Raw genomic sequence first — 14,029 nt, 5'->3', positions numbered from 1 at the left:
TGCTGAGTTGCAGTAACTATTTAACCTCATAATTCAGCAGCTTGTTCCTTCAAAGTCCAATCCAAAACCTAAGGCCCTAACTAACCAATGCCAAAATGATCATAGATGCTGAGATAACAAGGTGTAGAGCTGGATGAACACAGCAGGCCAAGCAGCGTCATAGGAACAAGAAAGCTGATGTTTTAAGCCCAGACCCTTCTTCAGAAATGGGGGAGGGGAAGGTGGTTCTGAAATAAATAGGGAGAGAGGGGGAGGCGGATAGAAGTTGGATAGAGGAGAAGGTAGGTAGAGAGGAAATAGACCAGCCAAAGAGGCGGGGATAGAGCCAGTAAAGGTAAGTGTAGGTGGGGAAGTAGGGAGGAGATAGGTCAGTCCAGGGAGGACGGACAGGTCAAGGGGCAGGATGAGGTTAGTAGGTAGGAGGCTTGAACTGGGAGAAGGGGATAAGTGTAAGGAAGGACAGGTTAGGGAGGCGGGGACGAGCTGGGCTGGTTTTGGGATGCGGTAGGGGAAGGGGTCATTTTGAACCTTGTCCGACTTCACAAGCTTCAAAATCCCCCCTCCCCACACCGCATTCCAAAACCAGCCCAACGCGTTCCCGCCTCCCTAACCTGTCCTTCCTTACACCTATCCCCTCCTCCCACCTCAAGCTCCACCCCCATCTCTTACCTACTAACGTCATCCTGCCCCCTTGACCTGTCCGTCCTCCCTGGACTGACCTATCTCCTCTCTATTTCCCCACCTAAACTCACCTTTGTTGGCCCCATCCCCGCCTCTTTAACCGATCTATCTCCTCTCCATATCTTCTCCTCTATCCATCTTCTATCCGCTTCCTCCTCTCTCCCTATTTATTTCAGAAACTCCTTCCCCTCCCCTTTTTCTGAAGAAGGGTCTAGGCCCGAAACATCAGCTTTCCTTCTCCTATGATGCTGCTTGGCCTACTGTGTTCATCCAGCTCTACACCTTGTTATCTCAGATTCTCCAGCATCTGCAGTTCCTGCTATCTTTGATCATAGATGCTATTCTTTTCACTTTACTGATGCTGCCTCATTGTTTAGATACTGGTCAAAGATTCAATGGCATAGGTCTGGTCATATTTCCTTCAAAACAGATGAACTGGTTTTGCTGTAACTACTAATTAAAAAGGCTGGAAACAAGAAAATGGACGATTACAGATGTTTTATTTTGATACCATTAGGGGACTAAGTATTGGAATCTAATGTAAAGAATGTGATAATAGGGCTCTTGGAATGTTTCCCTTAGCTAAGATTGGGAGGAATGAACATGAAAGGGAAATCATGTTTGAAAACCCCATTTGAGTTTTTTGGGGATGTTACTATTGGAGATGTTACATAAAGGAGAAGCAGTGGATGTGATATGTTTGGATTTTCAAAAGCTTTTGATAGGTTAGTAAACAAAATTAGAGCACATGAGGTTAGAGGTAATAATTGAGAATTGGTTACCAGACCAAAAAACAATAGAAATAAACAGGTCATTTGCAGGACGGTAAGCTGTAATTTGTGGGATACTATAGGGAAGCTATTGAGTAAGCTCAATGCAGAAGTCAGTAGACTTTCTGGATACTGATAATATCAATTAATGGAGTTAAAATAGATGATCAGCCATGTTCTGAATGAATGGTACAGAAGGCTTAATATGCAGTTTCTGGAAACTTACTTAGTTCATTTCAGTTGCTATCAGAAGCAAATTGCACTAATAAGTAGTATATTGTATGACGACAGATAGTAAAAGCACCCTCTGATTTCCATGGGAGGCCTTAAATTTTAAAATGCTTTCAGAGCTAGTCTAGAATATGTCTTCAGAACTTTAGGAAATTCAAGTATAATAAACATAATTTTTTCTCTCTTCTAGAACAACCTGCTGATTCTTGCTGTTTTAGCATTTGAAGTGACAATCTACCGTCATCAAGAGTACTTTAGGCTCCGCAATAACCTTCCACATCCAGTAACAAAAACGATCTTTCATGACATCACAAGGCAACACTTGGATAATGGTCTGGTGAACTGTGCCAAGTATTTCATAAATTACTTCTTCTACAAGTTTGGGCTAGAGGTGTGCAGCATATGGATTTGAAATAAAATCTCATTTATATGCCGTAGTAATCAAAAATATCCAAATAATATGCAAATAACAGTTAATTGAAAATATGTGTTCGGAACCACAAATAATATTTTTATTATTATTTATTGGGCTGGCAGGGATCCCTGACAAGTCCCATTTTCTGGCAAACTGACACTACTATCAAGGTGGTACCAGTGGGAAACAGGTTTTTCTTAGGGTCATACTGCAGAGGTGCTTGGAAGTGATGTACAATACTATGGTGACATAAGGCTGAAATTAGATATTGACGTCTCCCTTTCTAACTTGTGTCCCCATGCCAGAGGAGCCTCAGCAATCATTGGACAACATAGCCTGTAGAGGGTTTTACCCTTACAGGAAATTGTGGTTGCTTCTAGTGGTCAAGTACCACTTCCAGAGGGAGATTTACCCAGAAGAATTTGGGATGACACCATACAGTGATGCAAAATAAATTCATGGATAGTTTTCTCTAGAACAGAAACAAAGCACGTTGACAAGCCTCAGGCTGTTTTGAAAGTTCAACATTCAATTTTTTCCCCAGCAAACTAGAACAAAGACTTCAAGGTATTAGCAGATAATGGGCAGTCACAGGTGTCACACTGAGACTTGGTGATTAGAGGACAAAATTAAGAATTATATATATTTGGTATTAGCTTTATAAAGCACTAAAATAAACTGTTTATTCCATATTAACTTAGTGGTATATCCTGGGTTGCACTTGACTTCAAAAAGTGAAATTGTAGTGGGACGTGGTGGTGTAATGATAATGTCACAAGGCAAGTAATTTAAAATCACAGGTTAATGTTAAATGGTTCCAGCAGTGAGAAAATTCAGCTATGAGGATAGATTGGAAAAGTTAGGATTCTTCTCCTTGGAGAGAAGCTTAAGAGAAGATCTGACATTCGGTTGACAAGCTGGCAAAGACATAATGGACCAAATGACCACCACCTCTGCCATACATTTTTGCGATTTTATGTTTAAAAACAATTGAATGCTATCGACGTAGAATAAAAAAGGAGGGGGTTATAACATCAGCTGGGATCTTAGTACAGTTTTACCTGCCTTTTCCACACATAAAATTCTTCTGCTCTAAGTTTTTATCTAATTCTTTGTTGAAAGTTTTTAATACTGAAGGTGATAACAGTAATGTTTTTCACCCTGTTTATTACACTTTGTGAACAAAACATTTCAAAATTAATGGTTGGAATTCACCTAAACTGGCAAACAATACGTGTATGACTCAAGGAAAGGCTGATTATCTTTTGGCAAAGATGCAGAAAGTGAATTCACATTTCTAAAAAATATTGGAATTATCTTACACAGGATGTTGTTGACTCTTTTAAAATATTATGGATTATCTCATCTGTTGTGAAGTAACTTGTCTCAGCTGTGATTTCTTCATATGGACGCCGTTCAGCAGCCAATGAAAATTGGCAAATTTGCTCCCAATGAATTTATCTGCACCTCTGTTGCAATGTACCTGCAATGGCAATAACCCCTTCCATCCCTGGATCTATTGGTCATGGTTCCAATGACCGTTATAAGGTCTGTATGTTTGCCTGTGGTTGCTCAATGATCAGTTCCATTCGTGACTCTTCAGATCCTGAAGCAGTCCATGTTCAAATGCACCATACCTAGACAATGTCGAGGGCTGACAAGTGGCACGTAACATTCACGTCAGAAAAATGCCAGACAATGACGATGTGCAATATGAGACAATTTAACCAGTGTCCTTTGACATTCAATGGTATTACCATCACTGAATCCTCCACTATCAACATTCTGGAGGTTACCATTGACCAGAAATTTAACTGGTCTTGCCATGCAAATCCTGTGGGACAAAACCAGGTAAGAGGCTTGAAATACTGTGGTGGCTAACTCACTTCCGGACTCCCCAGAGCCCATCCATCATCTACAAGGCACAAGTCAGGAGTATGTTGGAATACTCCATTCTTGCCTAGATGAGTGTGGCTCCAATAACACTCAAGAAGTTTAAACCATCCGGGACAAACTAGTCCCCTTGATTGGCACCACCTCGCACCCATCCAACACCCTCCATCACTGAGGGTCAGCAGCAGCCGTGTGTACTCTCTAGAAGGTGCACTGCAGAAATTCACTGAAAATACTTAGACAACACCTTCCAAATCTATGACAACCTCCACCTAGAAGGACATTGACAACACATATGTGGGAACACCACCACTATTTTCACTGCTACCGGCTTAAAGCCCTGGTATTCCCTCTTTAAGGGTATTGTAGATCTATCTACAACACATGGACAGCAGCAGCTTCAGAAGACACCTCACTACCACTTCTCAAGGATAACTAGGGAAGGGCAATAAATGCTGGGTAGACAGTGATGTCCACATTCCACAAAGGAACTTTTAAAAATTTAGGTATTTCTATTATTGATCTTTGAATAGCAATCATAAGTAGGGATCTTGGCTAACTTTATAAATTCCTTTATGTTGGAGTGCAAAACTAGGAAATTTGCAGTGTCACCAAGATCGTTTCACCTGAATATGACTATCATTAATGAAGAATTCAATATGAACCTTGTCTGATCTATAAGGCTTAAAACTACAAAAAAGACATTCACATTTGATGTATAACTTTTTTATATAGAAACTAATTTTATTTCACAAATTTTCCAGAACGTGGGGTGGAATATTCTATTCTATTTAGTCATGTGTTTGGAGGTGGGAAAAGATTTTAACCAGGCAGAAGGCAGGTGAACACATTACTGTATCAAGAAGAGAAGCTCCCAATGGGAGCAATCCCTGACTTTGCTACTGCCCTTATCTTCTGTACCCCTGCCTACCCAATAGTACCCACACTGCTTCCGCAGCCTGGGTCACTCCATTATCCTGGACCTCTGGTTGGTGTCTTTCCTCTTGAAGCCATGTCTGTTTGGTGATGTTGCTGAACAGAAGAGCCACCAGCCTGTAATTCAATGACAGATTTCAATCTGTGGTTTCTCAGTCCCTATTATCCAAATCCCAGGAAACAGTCTACCACTGGCCTTTCAACTGCATCATTCACTCGTGGTTTGGCAGTCCTTCCCCAAAGAATGCAGTACAAGTTTCTTGCTGGTCATGTGGCCAGTAAGTGAGAACCCCATCACCTCCACACGATTCAGACCATTGTGATAATATTATCAGAACTTTTCTTTGAACCAATACATACCTACATTTGCCAATCCAGCCTCTGCCATATGGCCATAACAACTCTCAATGGAGGAGTAATTCACCTTTGCTTCAAACATTTTTTAAATGAAAAACAAGTAAAAACTTTCCAAAATTCACCCGTAACCTCTGCCCAATTCATTTTCAATATTTGGGCCTTTTGACTTACTTCACAAGAGAAATTGCAAGTTGAATTTGGAATTTTACATTCTAACTCTGTTTACAACATTATTTTGACAGTATTCTTTTGTGAGTGATACCATTTCTGTTTTGTTTTCTACAGATATGTTTTTTAATGACTGTCAATGTGATTGGCCAACGGATGGATGTGTATGCCATGCTTCATGCTTTTTGGTTATTTGCATTACTCTACCGACGCCGCAGAAAAGCCATTGCAGAAATATGGCCTAAATACTGTTGCTTCCTAGCATGCATCTTGACCTTTCAGTACCTACTTTGTATTGGCATCCCACCTGCTGCCTGTAAAGGTAAAAGTATTGTAGTTTTTGAATTCTTGTAATTAATATCAGTAAATTTGAATTTCCAGTTGAAGATATTGCTGGCTTTGAAAAATCTAGGAAAAGGGGCCTGACCTTTCTTTGACTTAATTTATGTATCTTGTAACCTGTGTTATGTTGACATAAATAGTAATTAAAAATCATTGGTGTGAGGGCTAACCTAGTACAATAATTATTAATATTCTTGACTTTGCTGAAAATAGGAATGCATCATAATCCTTATCAATGTTTATACAGTTTTATAGATTGAAATGCACAATTCTGATTGTAAAGGCACAGACAAATTTATTGTGACACACTTGCTCAATTGATCGTGTGCTCCAATAGTTATCATGATTGTTTCTCTTCCAACATTTACTGTTAGTTATAAAACCTAAAAAACTAAATTTAAAACTCTGAAAGTGATCATACTCAGTTTGGAGGGAGACCAGTTTCCCTTTAAATAAAGAATAAATTTGTTTGAATTTTTCTTTAAAATATCATGAACTGAGATAGGAGTGCTCTAAGCAACAAGTTGGGCAATACATCACTCCCGCTGTTCACAGCTGAATTTACAATAAGAGATAATGGGAACTGCAGATGCTGGAGATTCCAAGATAATAAAATGTGGAGCTGGATGAACACAGCAGGCCAAGCAGCATCTCAGGAGCACAAAAGCTGACGTTTCGGGCCTAGACCCTTCATCAGAGAGGGGGATGGGGGGAGGGGACTGGAATAAATAGGGAGAGAGGGGGAGGCGGACCGAAGATGGAGAGTAAAGAAGATAGGTGGAGAGGGTGTAGGTGGGGAGGTAGGGAGGGGATAGGTCAGTCCAGGGAAGACGGACAGGTCAAGGAGGTGGGATGAGGTTAGTAGGTAGCTGGGGGTGCGGCTTGGGGTGGGAGGAAGGGATGGGTGAGAGGAAGAACCGGTTAGGGAGGCAGAGACAGGTTGGACTGGTTTTGGGATGCAGTGGGTGGGGGGGAAGAGCTGGGCTGGTTGTGTGGTGCAGTGGGGGGAGGGGATGAACTGGGCTGGTTGAGGGATGCAGTGGGGGAAGGGGAGATTTTGAAACTGGTGAAGTCCACATTGATACCATATGGCTGCAGGGTTCCCAGGCAGAATATGAGTTGCTGTTCCTGCAACCTTCGGGTGGCATCATTGTGGCAGTGCAGGAGGCCCATGATGGACATGTCATCAAGAGAATGGGAGGGGGAGTGGAAATGGTTTGCGACTGGGAGGTGCAGTTGTTTGTTGCGAACTGAGCGGAGGTGTTCTGCAAAGCGGTCCCCAAGCCTCCGCTTGGTTTCCCCAATGTAGAGAAAGCCGCACCGGGTACAGTGGATGCAGTATACCACATTGGCAGATGTGCAGGTGAACCTCTGCTTAATGTGGAATGTCATCTTGGGGCCTGGGATGGGGGTGAGGGAGGAGGTGTGGGGACAAGTGTAGCATTTCCTGCGGTTGCAGGGGAAGGTGCCGGGTGTGGTGCACCTCTCAGTCTCCATCTCAGGCAACCAGCTTGTAACTGATGTCCATTACAAGCCCACCGACTCCCACAGCTACCTAGAATACACCTCCTCCCACCCACCCTCCTGCAAAAATTCCATCCCCTATTCCCAATTCCTCCGCCTCCGCCGCATCTGCTCCCACGATAAGACATTCCACTCCCGCACATCCCAGATGTCCAAGTTCTTTAAGGACCGCAACTTCCCCCCCACGGTGATTGAGAACGCCCTTGACCGCGTCTCCCGCATTTCCCGCGACACATCCCTCACACCCCGCCCCCGCCACAACCGCCCCAAGAGGATCCCCCTCGTTCTCACACACCACCCTACCAACCTCCGGAAACAACGCATTATCCTCCGACACTTCCGCCATTTACAATCCGACCCCACCACCCAAGACATTTTTCCATCCCCACCCCTGTCTGCTTTCCGGAGAGACCACTCTCTCCGTGACTCCCTTGTTCGCTCCACACTGCCCTCCAACCCCACCACACCCGGCACCTTCCCCTGCAACCGCAGGAAATGCTACACTTGTCCCCACACCTCCTCCCTCACCCCCATCCCAGGCCCCAAGATGACATTCCACATTAAGCAGAGGTTCACCTGCACATCTGCCAATGTGGTATACTGCATCCACTGTACCCGGTGCGGCTTTCTCTACATTGGGGAAACCAAGCGGAGGCTTGGGGACCGCTTTGCAGAACACCTCCGCTCAGTTCGCAACAAACAACTGCACCTCCCAGTCGCAAACCATTTCCACTCCCCCTCCCATTCTCTTGATGACATGTCCATCATGGGCCTCCTGCACTGCCACAATGATGCCACCCGAAGGTTGCAGGAACAGCAACTCATATTCCGCCTGGGAACCCTGCAGCCATATGGTATCAATGTGGACTTCACCAGTTTCAAAATCTCCCCTTCCCCCACTGCATCCCTCAACCAGCCCAGTTCATCCCCTCCCCCCACTGCACCACACAACCAGCCCAGCTCTTCCCCCCCACCCACTGCATCCCAAAACCAGTCCAACCTGTCTCTGCCTCCCTAACCGGTTCTTCCTCTCACCCATCCCTTCCTCCCACCCCAAGCCGCACCCCCAGCTACCTACTAACCTCATCCCACCTCCTTGACCTGTCCGTCTTCCCTGGACTGACCTATCCCCTCCCTACCTCCCCACCTACACCCTCTCCACCTATCTTCTTTACTCTCCATCTTCGGTCCGCCTCCCCCTCTCTCCCTATTTATTCCAGTCCCCTCCCCCCATCCCCCTCTCTGATGAAGGGTCTAGGCCCGAAACGTCAGCTTTTGTGCTCCTGAATTTACAATAATATCATTTTTCTCAGTCTTTTTCTTTTCTGATTGTAGTGAGAATGATGAAATTATCTGTCAAAATGAAATGTAGACAGATCTGTTTCATTGTCCAAATAAATACCAATAGATATGTTTCACGGTACTTTGATTGTATTGCAGAGTATCCATGGAGATATGCCAGTGCCAAAATCAACTCAAACTTTATTAAGTGGTTGTACTTTCCAGACTTCATCACAAATCCAAATCCGATGTTTCTCATTTGTGAGTACAGGAAATGTTTTGAAAGCATTAGAATTAGGGACTAAATTCAGAAATATGGCATAATTCTCATGTGTGATACACAGTGTTCTATGTTGCTGATGTTTACTAATATATCTCCTTGTTTTGGTTAATAACTTCTGCCATTTTAGCATTCATGCATAATCTACCTTCATGTACGATAATAACGTCTAATTTCTACTATATGAACAAGTATTTATAAATGTTTATTGTTGAATGTTGAGTTTAAGTTATGTTTAACATTTTCACTGTTATTTGGTAGTAAAGTACCAAACCATAGTTCCATAATATAATGATAGTATCTTTAACACTTTCTTTTAAATGTGAAAACATTTATAATTTTTCTGGTATTTTTTAATACAATGGTATAAATATTGTCAGCTATAATTGTCTTTTGTTAAACATTAGAAGATAAATCTAAGTTACACCAAGTATCCCAAATTCCAGTTACAGGTAATTCCAAATTGACAAAATTACAGTTGTTTGAGAGAAATTTATTTTACTTCGAATTGCTGCAATGGCTGAAAAGATACACTGCATATTTTAAATATTTCTGTCTAATTGTGGAAGTTTGCATTTTTACTTTTTCAATAACTGTAATAATTCAGTCGGATGCTTATAAATGAAATATTTATGCTGGAAATTTCCAGCTACATTTTTCTTAACAGTCTTTAATATTCATCCTACTAAGAAATTTTGTTTCTTTGTAGTGTTGAAATTTTCTACATCTATGCTGGAGGACAAAAATAGACAGCACAATCATTTCATTCTGCTAAATTTAATGTAGTCTCACAACCAATTGTCGGAAATGGTGTATAACTTTGTGTAAAATCAAACTGCACAGGAATGAAGGAAAATAGAAGCGACATTGCTTTTTGACAGTAACCCAATGAAAATATTCAGAATTAACTAGGATAATTTAAATGTTTCTGTAAATTCCATGAGAAAATTTGTGTTCCTGCTTCTTTTCAGTCACTAGCTTGATACTTAATTCTTTCCACATGTAATACATCTGTTAAGTGAAAATCATAGAATGAACTATTAACATTTATTTTGTAATCTCAGAAAATAATCCTTTTATCTGACACCTGCCAATATAGTTTATTTGATGAGATTTATTTCATTAACTGAAGTATGGAGACATACTTTAGAGAAATGAACTCAGCATATTTATACTGTCAAGAAAAGCAGATGAAGTTTACGCTTTCATGATGACTCAAGTATCTACCCAAGAAACAGCTCAATTGCAAAGTGTTTTAAACAAATAAAAAATAATGATTTATTATCATAAGCAGTTAAGGAAACATCATATTGATGTGGAATACTTGGAGCAGTAATAAGAGCTGGTGTAAGCCAAATAGTTCATTGATCCTGCTGTACCATTTAATAAGGACATGGCAAAATCCCCAAATCAACTGGTTACAGTATCTCCATTTTCCCTGATTTCATTTGTGCCCAAGTATTTTTGAACCACTGTCTTGAATGTACTAAATAACTGAATTTTCAAGTCCTTTGAAGTGGAGAATTATAAAACATCACACCTCTGAGTGAACAGTTATCTCATAAATTCACTCTTAAATAGTTGACATATGATCTTGAGACTAATTCTGGATTCCAACCAGGGAATTTTTTTAAATTTTTAACCAACCTACTCAGAGCCGCTCTCACCATCTGTGGAGCAGGTGAAACTTGAACCAAGGTCTCTTGATCCAGAGGTAGGGACAATACCACTGTGCCAAAAGAGCTCCCAGCCAGGGAATTAAACAGTCAATTTATACCCAATCAACCCCTTTCAGAATTTTCTATTATTTTACATTATATAATTTTATGCATTTCATTCAATCTCCAGTAAACATGAGTCCATTCTGATCAGTAGTTTTTAAACCTACAGAATCCCCACAGTATTGAAACAGGCTATTTGGCCCAACAAGTCCACACTAATTCTCCCAAGAGTATCCCACCTAGACTTACTCGCCCACCTTATTCCTGTAACCTTGCATTTCCCAAGGCTAATCCACCTAGCCTGCAAATCCCTAGACACTATGGGCAATTTAGCATGGCCAATCCACTTAACCTGTACATCTTTGGACTGTGGGATGGTACTCAAGCACCCAGATGAAACCCACTCGGACATGGGGAGCATGTGCAAATTTCACACAGACGGTCACCTGAGGCTGGTATTGAACCCGGGTTCCTAGTGCTGTGAGGTAGCAGTGATAACCACTGAGCCACGGTGCTGTCCAACGTGTTGCCCCACTGGTTCCTGACATGATTAGGCTAAATCCTAGTTAAAAGTGATTTTGTTGTTAGGATGTGTGGTTAAGAATTGGGATGTGTAAAGTAAAGACAACCTGTATAGGAGTGCAGACTGGAGCTCTTTTCAGAACAATGAAAGGAAAATTGATTGCTATACTAGGTTGTGCTCTGAAAAATCACATAATTTGTACCTTCAAATGTTGCAAACAATGCAAAGTGTCTTCTTAATGTGACACATTTAGTTCAAAATGTAAAACAAAATGTCAGATATGTTTGTCTTGTTGATTTTTAGATGACTTCATGATGTTGCTCTGTGCATCACTGCAGTGGCAGGTGTTTGAAGATGAAAACAGAGCTGCAGTAAGGATAGTTGCTGGGGACAATGTAGAAATTTGCAGAGATTTGGACGCAGCCACATTCAGTCAACATAATCCAGTGCCGGACTTCATTCATTGCAGGTAAAGCATGAATGCTGATGGCTGTCTTTCATATTTAGTGAGAGATAAATGTTTACTCTAACAAGACCTTGCACATGTTTCATACAATAGTACTATGTTTGTTGTAACATAATGTGTATAAATATATATAAATCACCAGCAACTTTAATGGCCGTTAATTCATGTTACAAACCTGTCCACACAATAGCATGTAAATTAGTGTAATTGCGCAAGAATTCTTGATGATTTGCAATCCTATTAGCAGTGGTCCATAATACCTTTATAAAGATGCATATCTTTACACTGATGTTCCTCAAAGGAGTCACTTATTATCAAACTTGCAGATCCCCTGAATAAATGAAAATGCTGGAAGACCAAACACCAAAATATACTCAAGACCAAAACAAAGTTGGTAGTATAGCCATTCATAATTGCCAAAGCTTATAGATGAGCCATTTTGAGACTTTGCCTTATTTTCATACAGCCAGTGATGTTTTTATTATAAGACTAACTCTTATGCAGAAGCTAATTAAATCAACAGATTAAGCTGCAATATGGTATGCATCTCTCACTAACATTAGAATCATTTCCTAAAATGTAAAATCTTTCAAATATTTTGAAATCAGTAAGAACTTGTATTCTAATTGATTTGGCAGCCTAGCTATTGAATTTATTTGCATTATATTTTACCTGATATTATTGACCATCTTTATATTCTGTTTCAAGTATAGTATGTTACTAAGTTAACCTGAAGCTTTATTAATATAAACTAATAAAAGGCAAGTTCAGGACTAATTTGAGGAAATAAAAGATGATTAATACCTTTAACAGTCTTCCAGATAATGCAATGAACTCTGCAATTATAGATATTAGATGTTGTGATTAGGGAATGTAGATTTCTGAGAAAAAAATCTAAAAACAAGTGTCCTGAATTACCTGCCTCCTCTGTATGATCTTTATGATTTCATGGTTGAAATTTCATTGCTTTCTTTTCTCAAAACACAGATCCTACCTGGATATGATAAAAGTAATTGGATTCAGTTACCTATTTTGGTTCGTGCTCACAATCATCTTTATCACAGGAACAACACGAATCAGCATCTTCTGCATGGGTTACCTTGTCGCCTGTTTTTATTTCCTGCTGTTTGGTGGAGAGCTATTACTAAAACCTATTAAAATAATCCTCCAATATTGGGACTGTCTTATTGCCTACAATGTTTTTGTGATCACAATGAAGAATATTCTCTCTGTAAGTAGTGAATGACAAAAGCTAGAAACTTTATCTATAAGCAATTTTGAAGAACATTTTAATGTTGTTGAAATATGTACCATTATTATTACATTTTTGAGGCAGTTATTTATTTGGCTAATTTCTCAGATGGATCAAAGTGTAAAAAAAAGTGAGGAAGGATTTTGCTGTAAAAAATGCAGGTTGAGGTTTCCAAATGGTAACAATCAAAGAACCTCAAGCCGTGCAATCGGCAAGCAGGTTTGATGCCCTTCAAGCTATATGGACCAGGGACTGTAAGGAAGATAAGGAAATGATCACAGCTCTATATTGTGGCATCCATTCATGTAGGAGGGTTTTAAAAAGGCTTAAGTTACAATTGGTGACTGTATAAATTGGGGATATAGGCACTGTCTCTGCAGCTAAACCCTGAAGGCTGTGTTTTATTTTCATGCATGAGATGTGAGTATTGCTCGCTGGGCCAGCATTTAATGCCCATCCCTAGTTGCTTTTGAATCCCTGCAATCTATTTGATATAGATGCATCCACAATGCCGCAAGAGAGGGAATTCAAGGATTTTGGCCTGCTGACACCAAAGGAATGGTATTATATTTCGTAGTCAGGCTAGTGAGTAACTTAGAAGGAAGCCTTTAGGTGGTGGTGTACCTGTGTATGTGATGCTCTTATCTTTCTAGATGGTAGTTGTTGTGGGTTTGGAAAGTGCTGTTTTAGGAACTGTAAAGGATTTGTGAATTTCTGCAGTGCATCTTATAGATGGTACACACTGCTGCCTCTGAGTGTCAGTGGTGAAAAGAGTAGTGGTGAATATGGTGCCAATCAAATCAGGAGGTTTGCAAGGTTGTTAGCTGTGATCAGTCAACGGAATAGACATGTTGCTGTATGGTACCATGGTATGCCAGTGTCACACTTGTCACGTGTATATGCAGCAAACACAGTGCATTTGCGTCAAAAAAATGACAGTCAAGACAAAGAAATCACACTTTATTGGGGACACTAGGCAGGAACTCAAGTCTAAGTCAAGGGTAGTCTCTGGCTTCCGTTCTGTGCGTTGGCATTATCATTGGGGTGCTCAGGGTCAGGTTCAGGAATGTGTCCTCGTAGGAGGTGTGGATCCAAATGCTAGGCATCCTGCAATCTGTCTTACATCTTTCTGCCCAGTTGGTGACTGTTTTCTCTGGGAATGAGACAAAGGGAAGGATTGAATGCTGGT

General features: G+C 40.8%; 1 protein-coding gene across 4 annotated transcripts in view; it reads left to right on the top strand.

The window, feature by feature from the left end:
* The window catches only part of LOC125451988 (piezo-type mechanosensitive ion channel component 2-like), a 645,421-nt gene that overhangs the window by 510,443 nt on the left and 120,949 nt on the right, over positions 1-14,029 (top strand). For all 4 annotated transcript variants that reach the window (XM_059646233.1, XM_048529830.2, XM_048529829.2 and 1 more), the window contains 5 exons: positions 1,873-2,073; positions 5,569-5,773; positions 8,758-8,859; positions 11,426-11,591; positions 12,576-12,819. In XM_059646233.1, coding sequence (XP_059502216.1) covers positions 1,873-2,073; positions 5,569-5,773; positions 8,758-8,859; positions 11,426-11,591; positions 12,576-12,819 — 918 coding nt within the window. The remainder of the gene's footprint in view (positions 1-1,872; positions 2,074-5,568; positions 5,774-8,757; positions 8,860-11,425; positions 11,592-12,575; positions 12,820-14,029) is intronic.

The sequence above is a fragment of the Stegostoma tigrinum genome, chromosome 5 (assembly GCF_030684315.1).
Source record: "Stegostoma tigrinum isolate sSteTig4 chromosome 5, sSteTig4.hap1, whole genome shotgun sequence".
Taxonomy (NCBI): Eukaryota; Metazoa; Chordata; class Chondrichthyes; order Orectolobiformes; family Stegostomatidae; genus Stegostoma; species Stegostoma tigrinum.
This window is presented reverse-complemented; position numbering and strand designations above follow the sequence as displayed.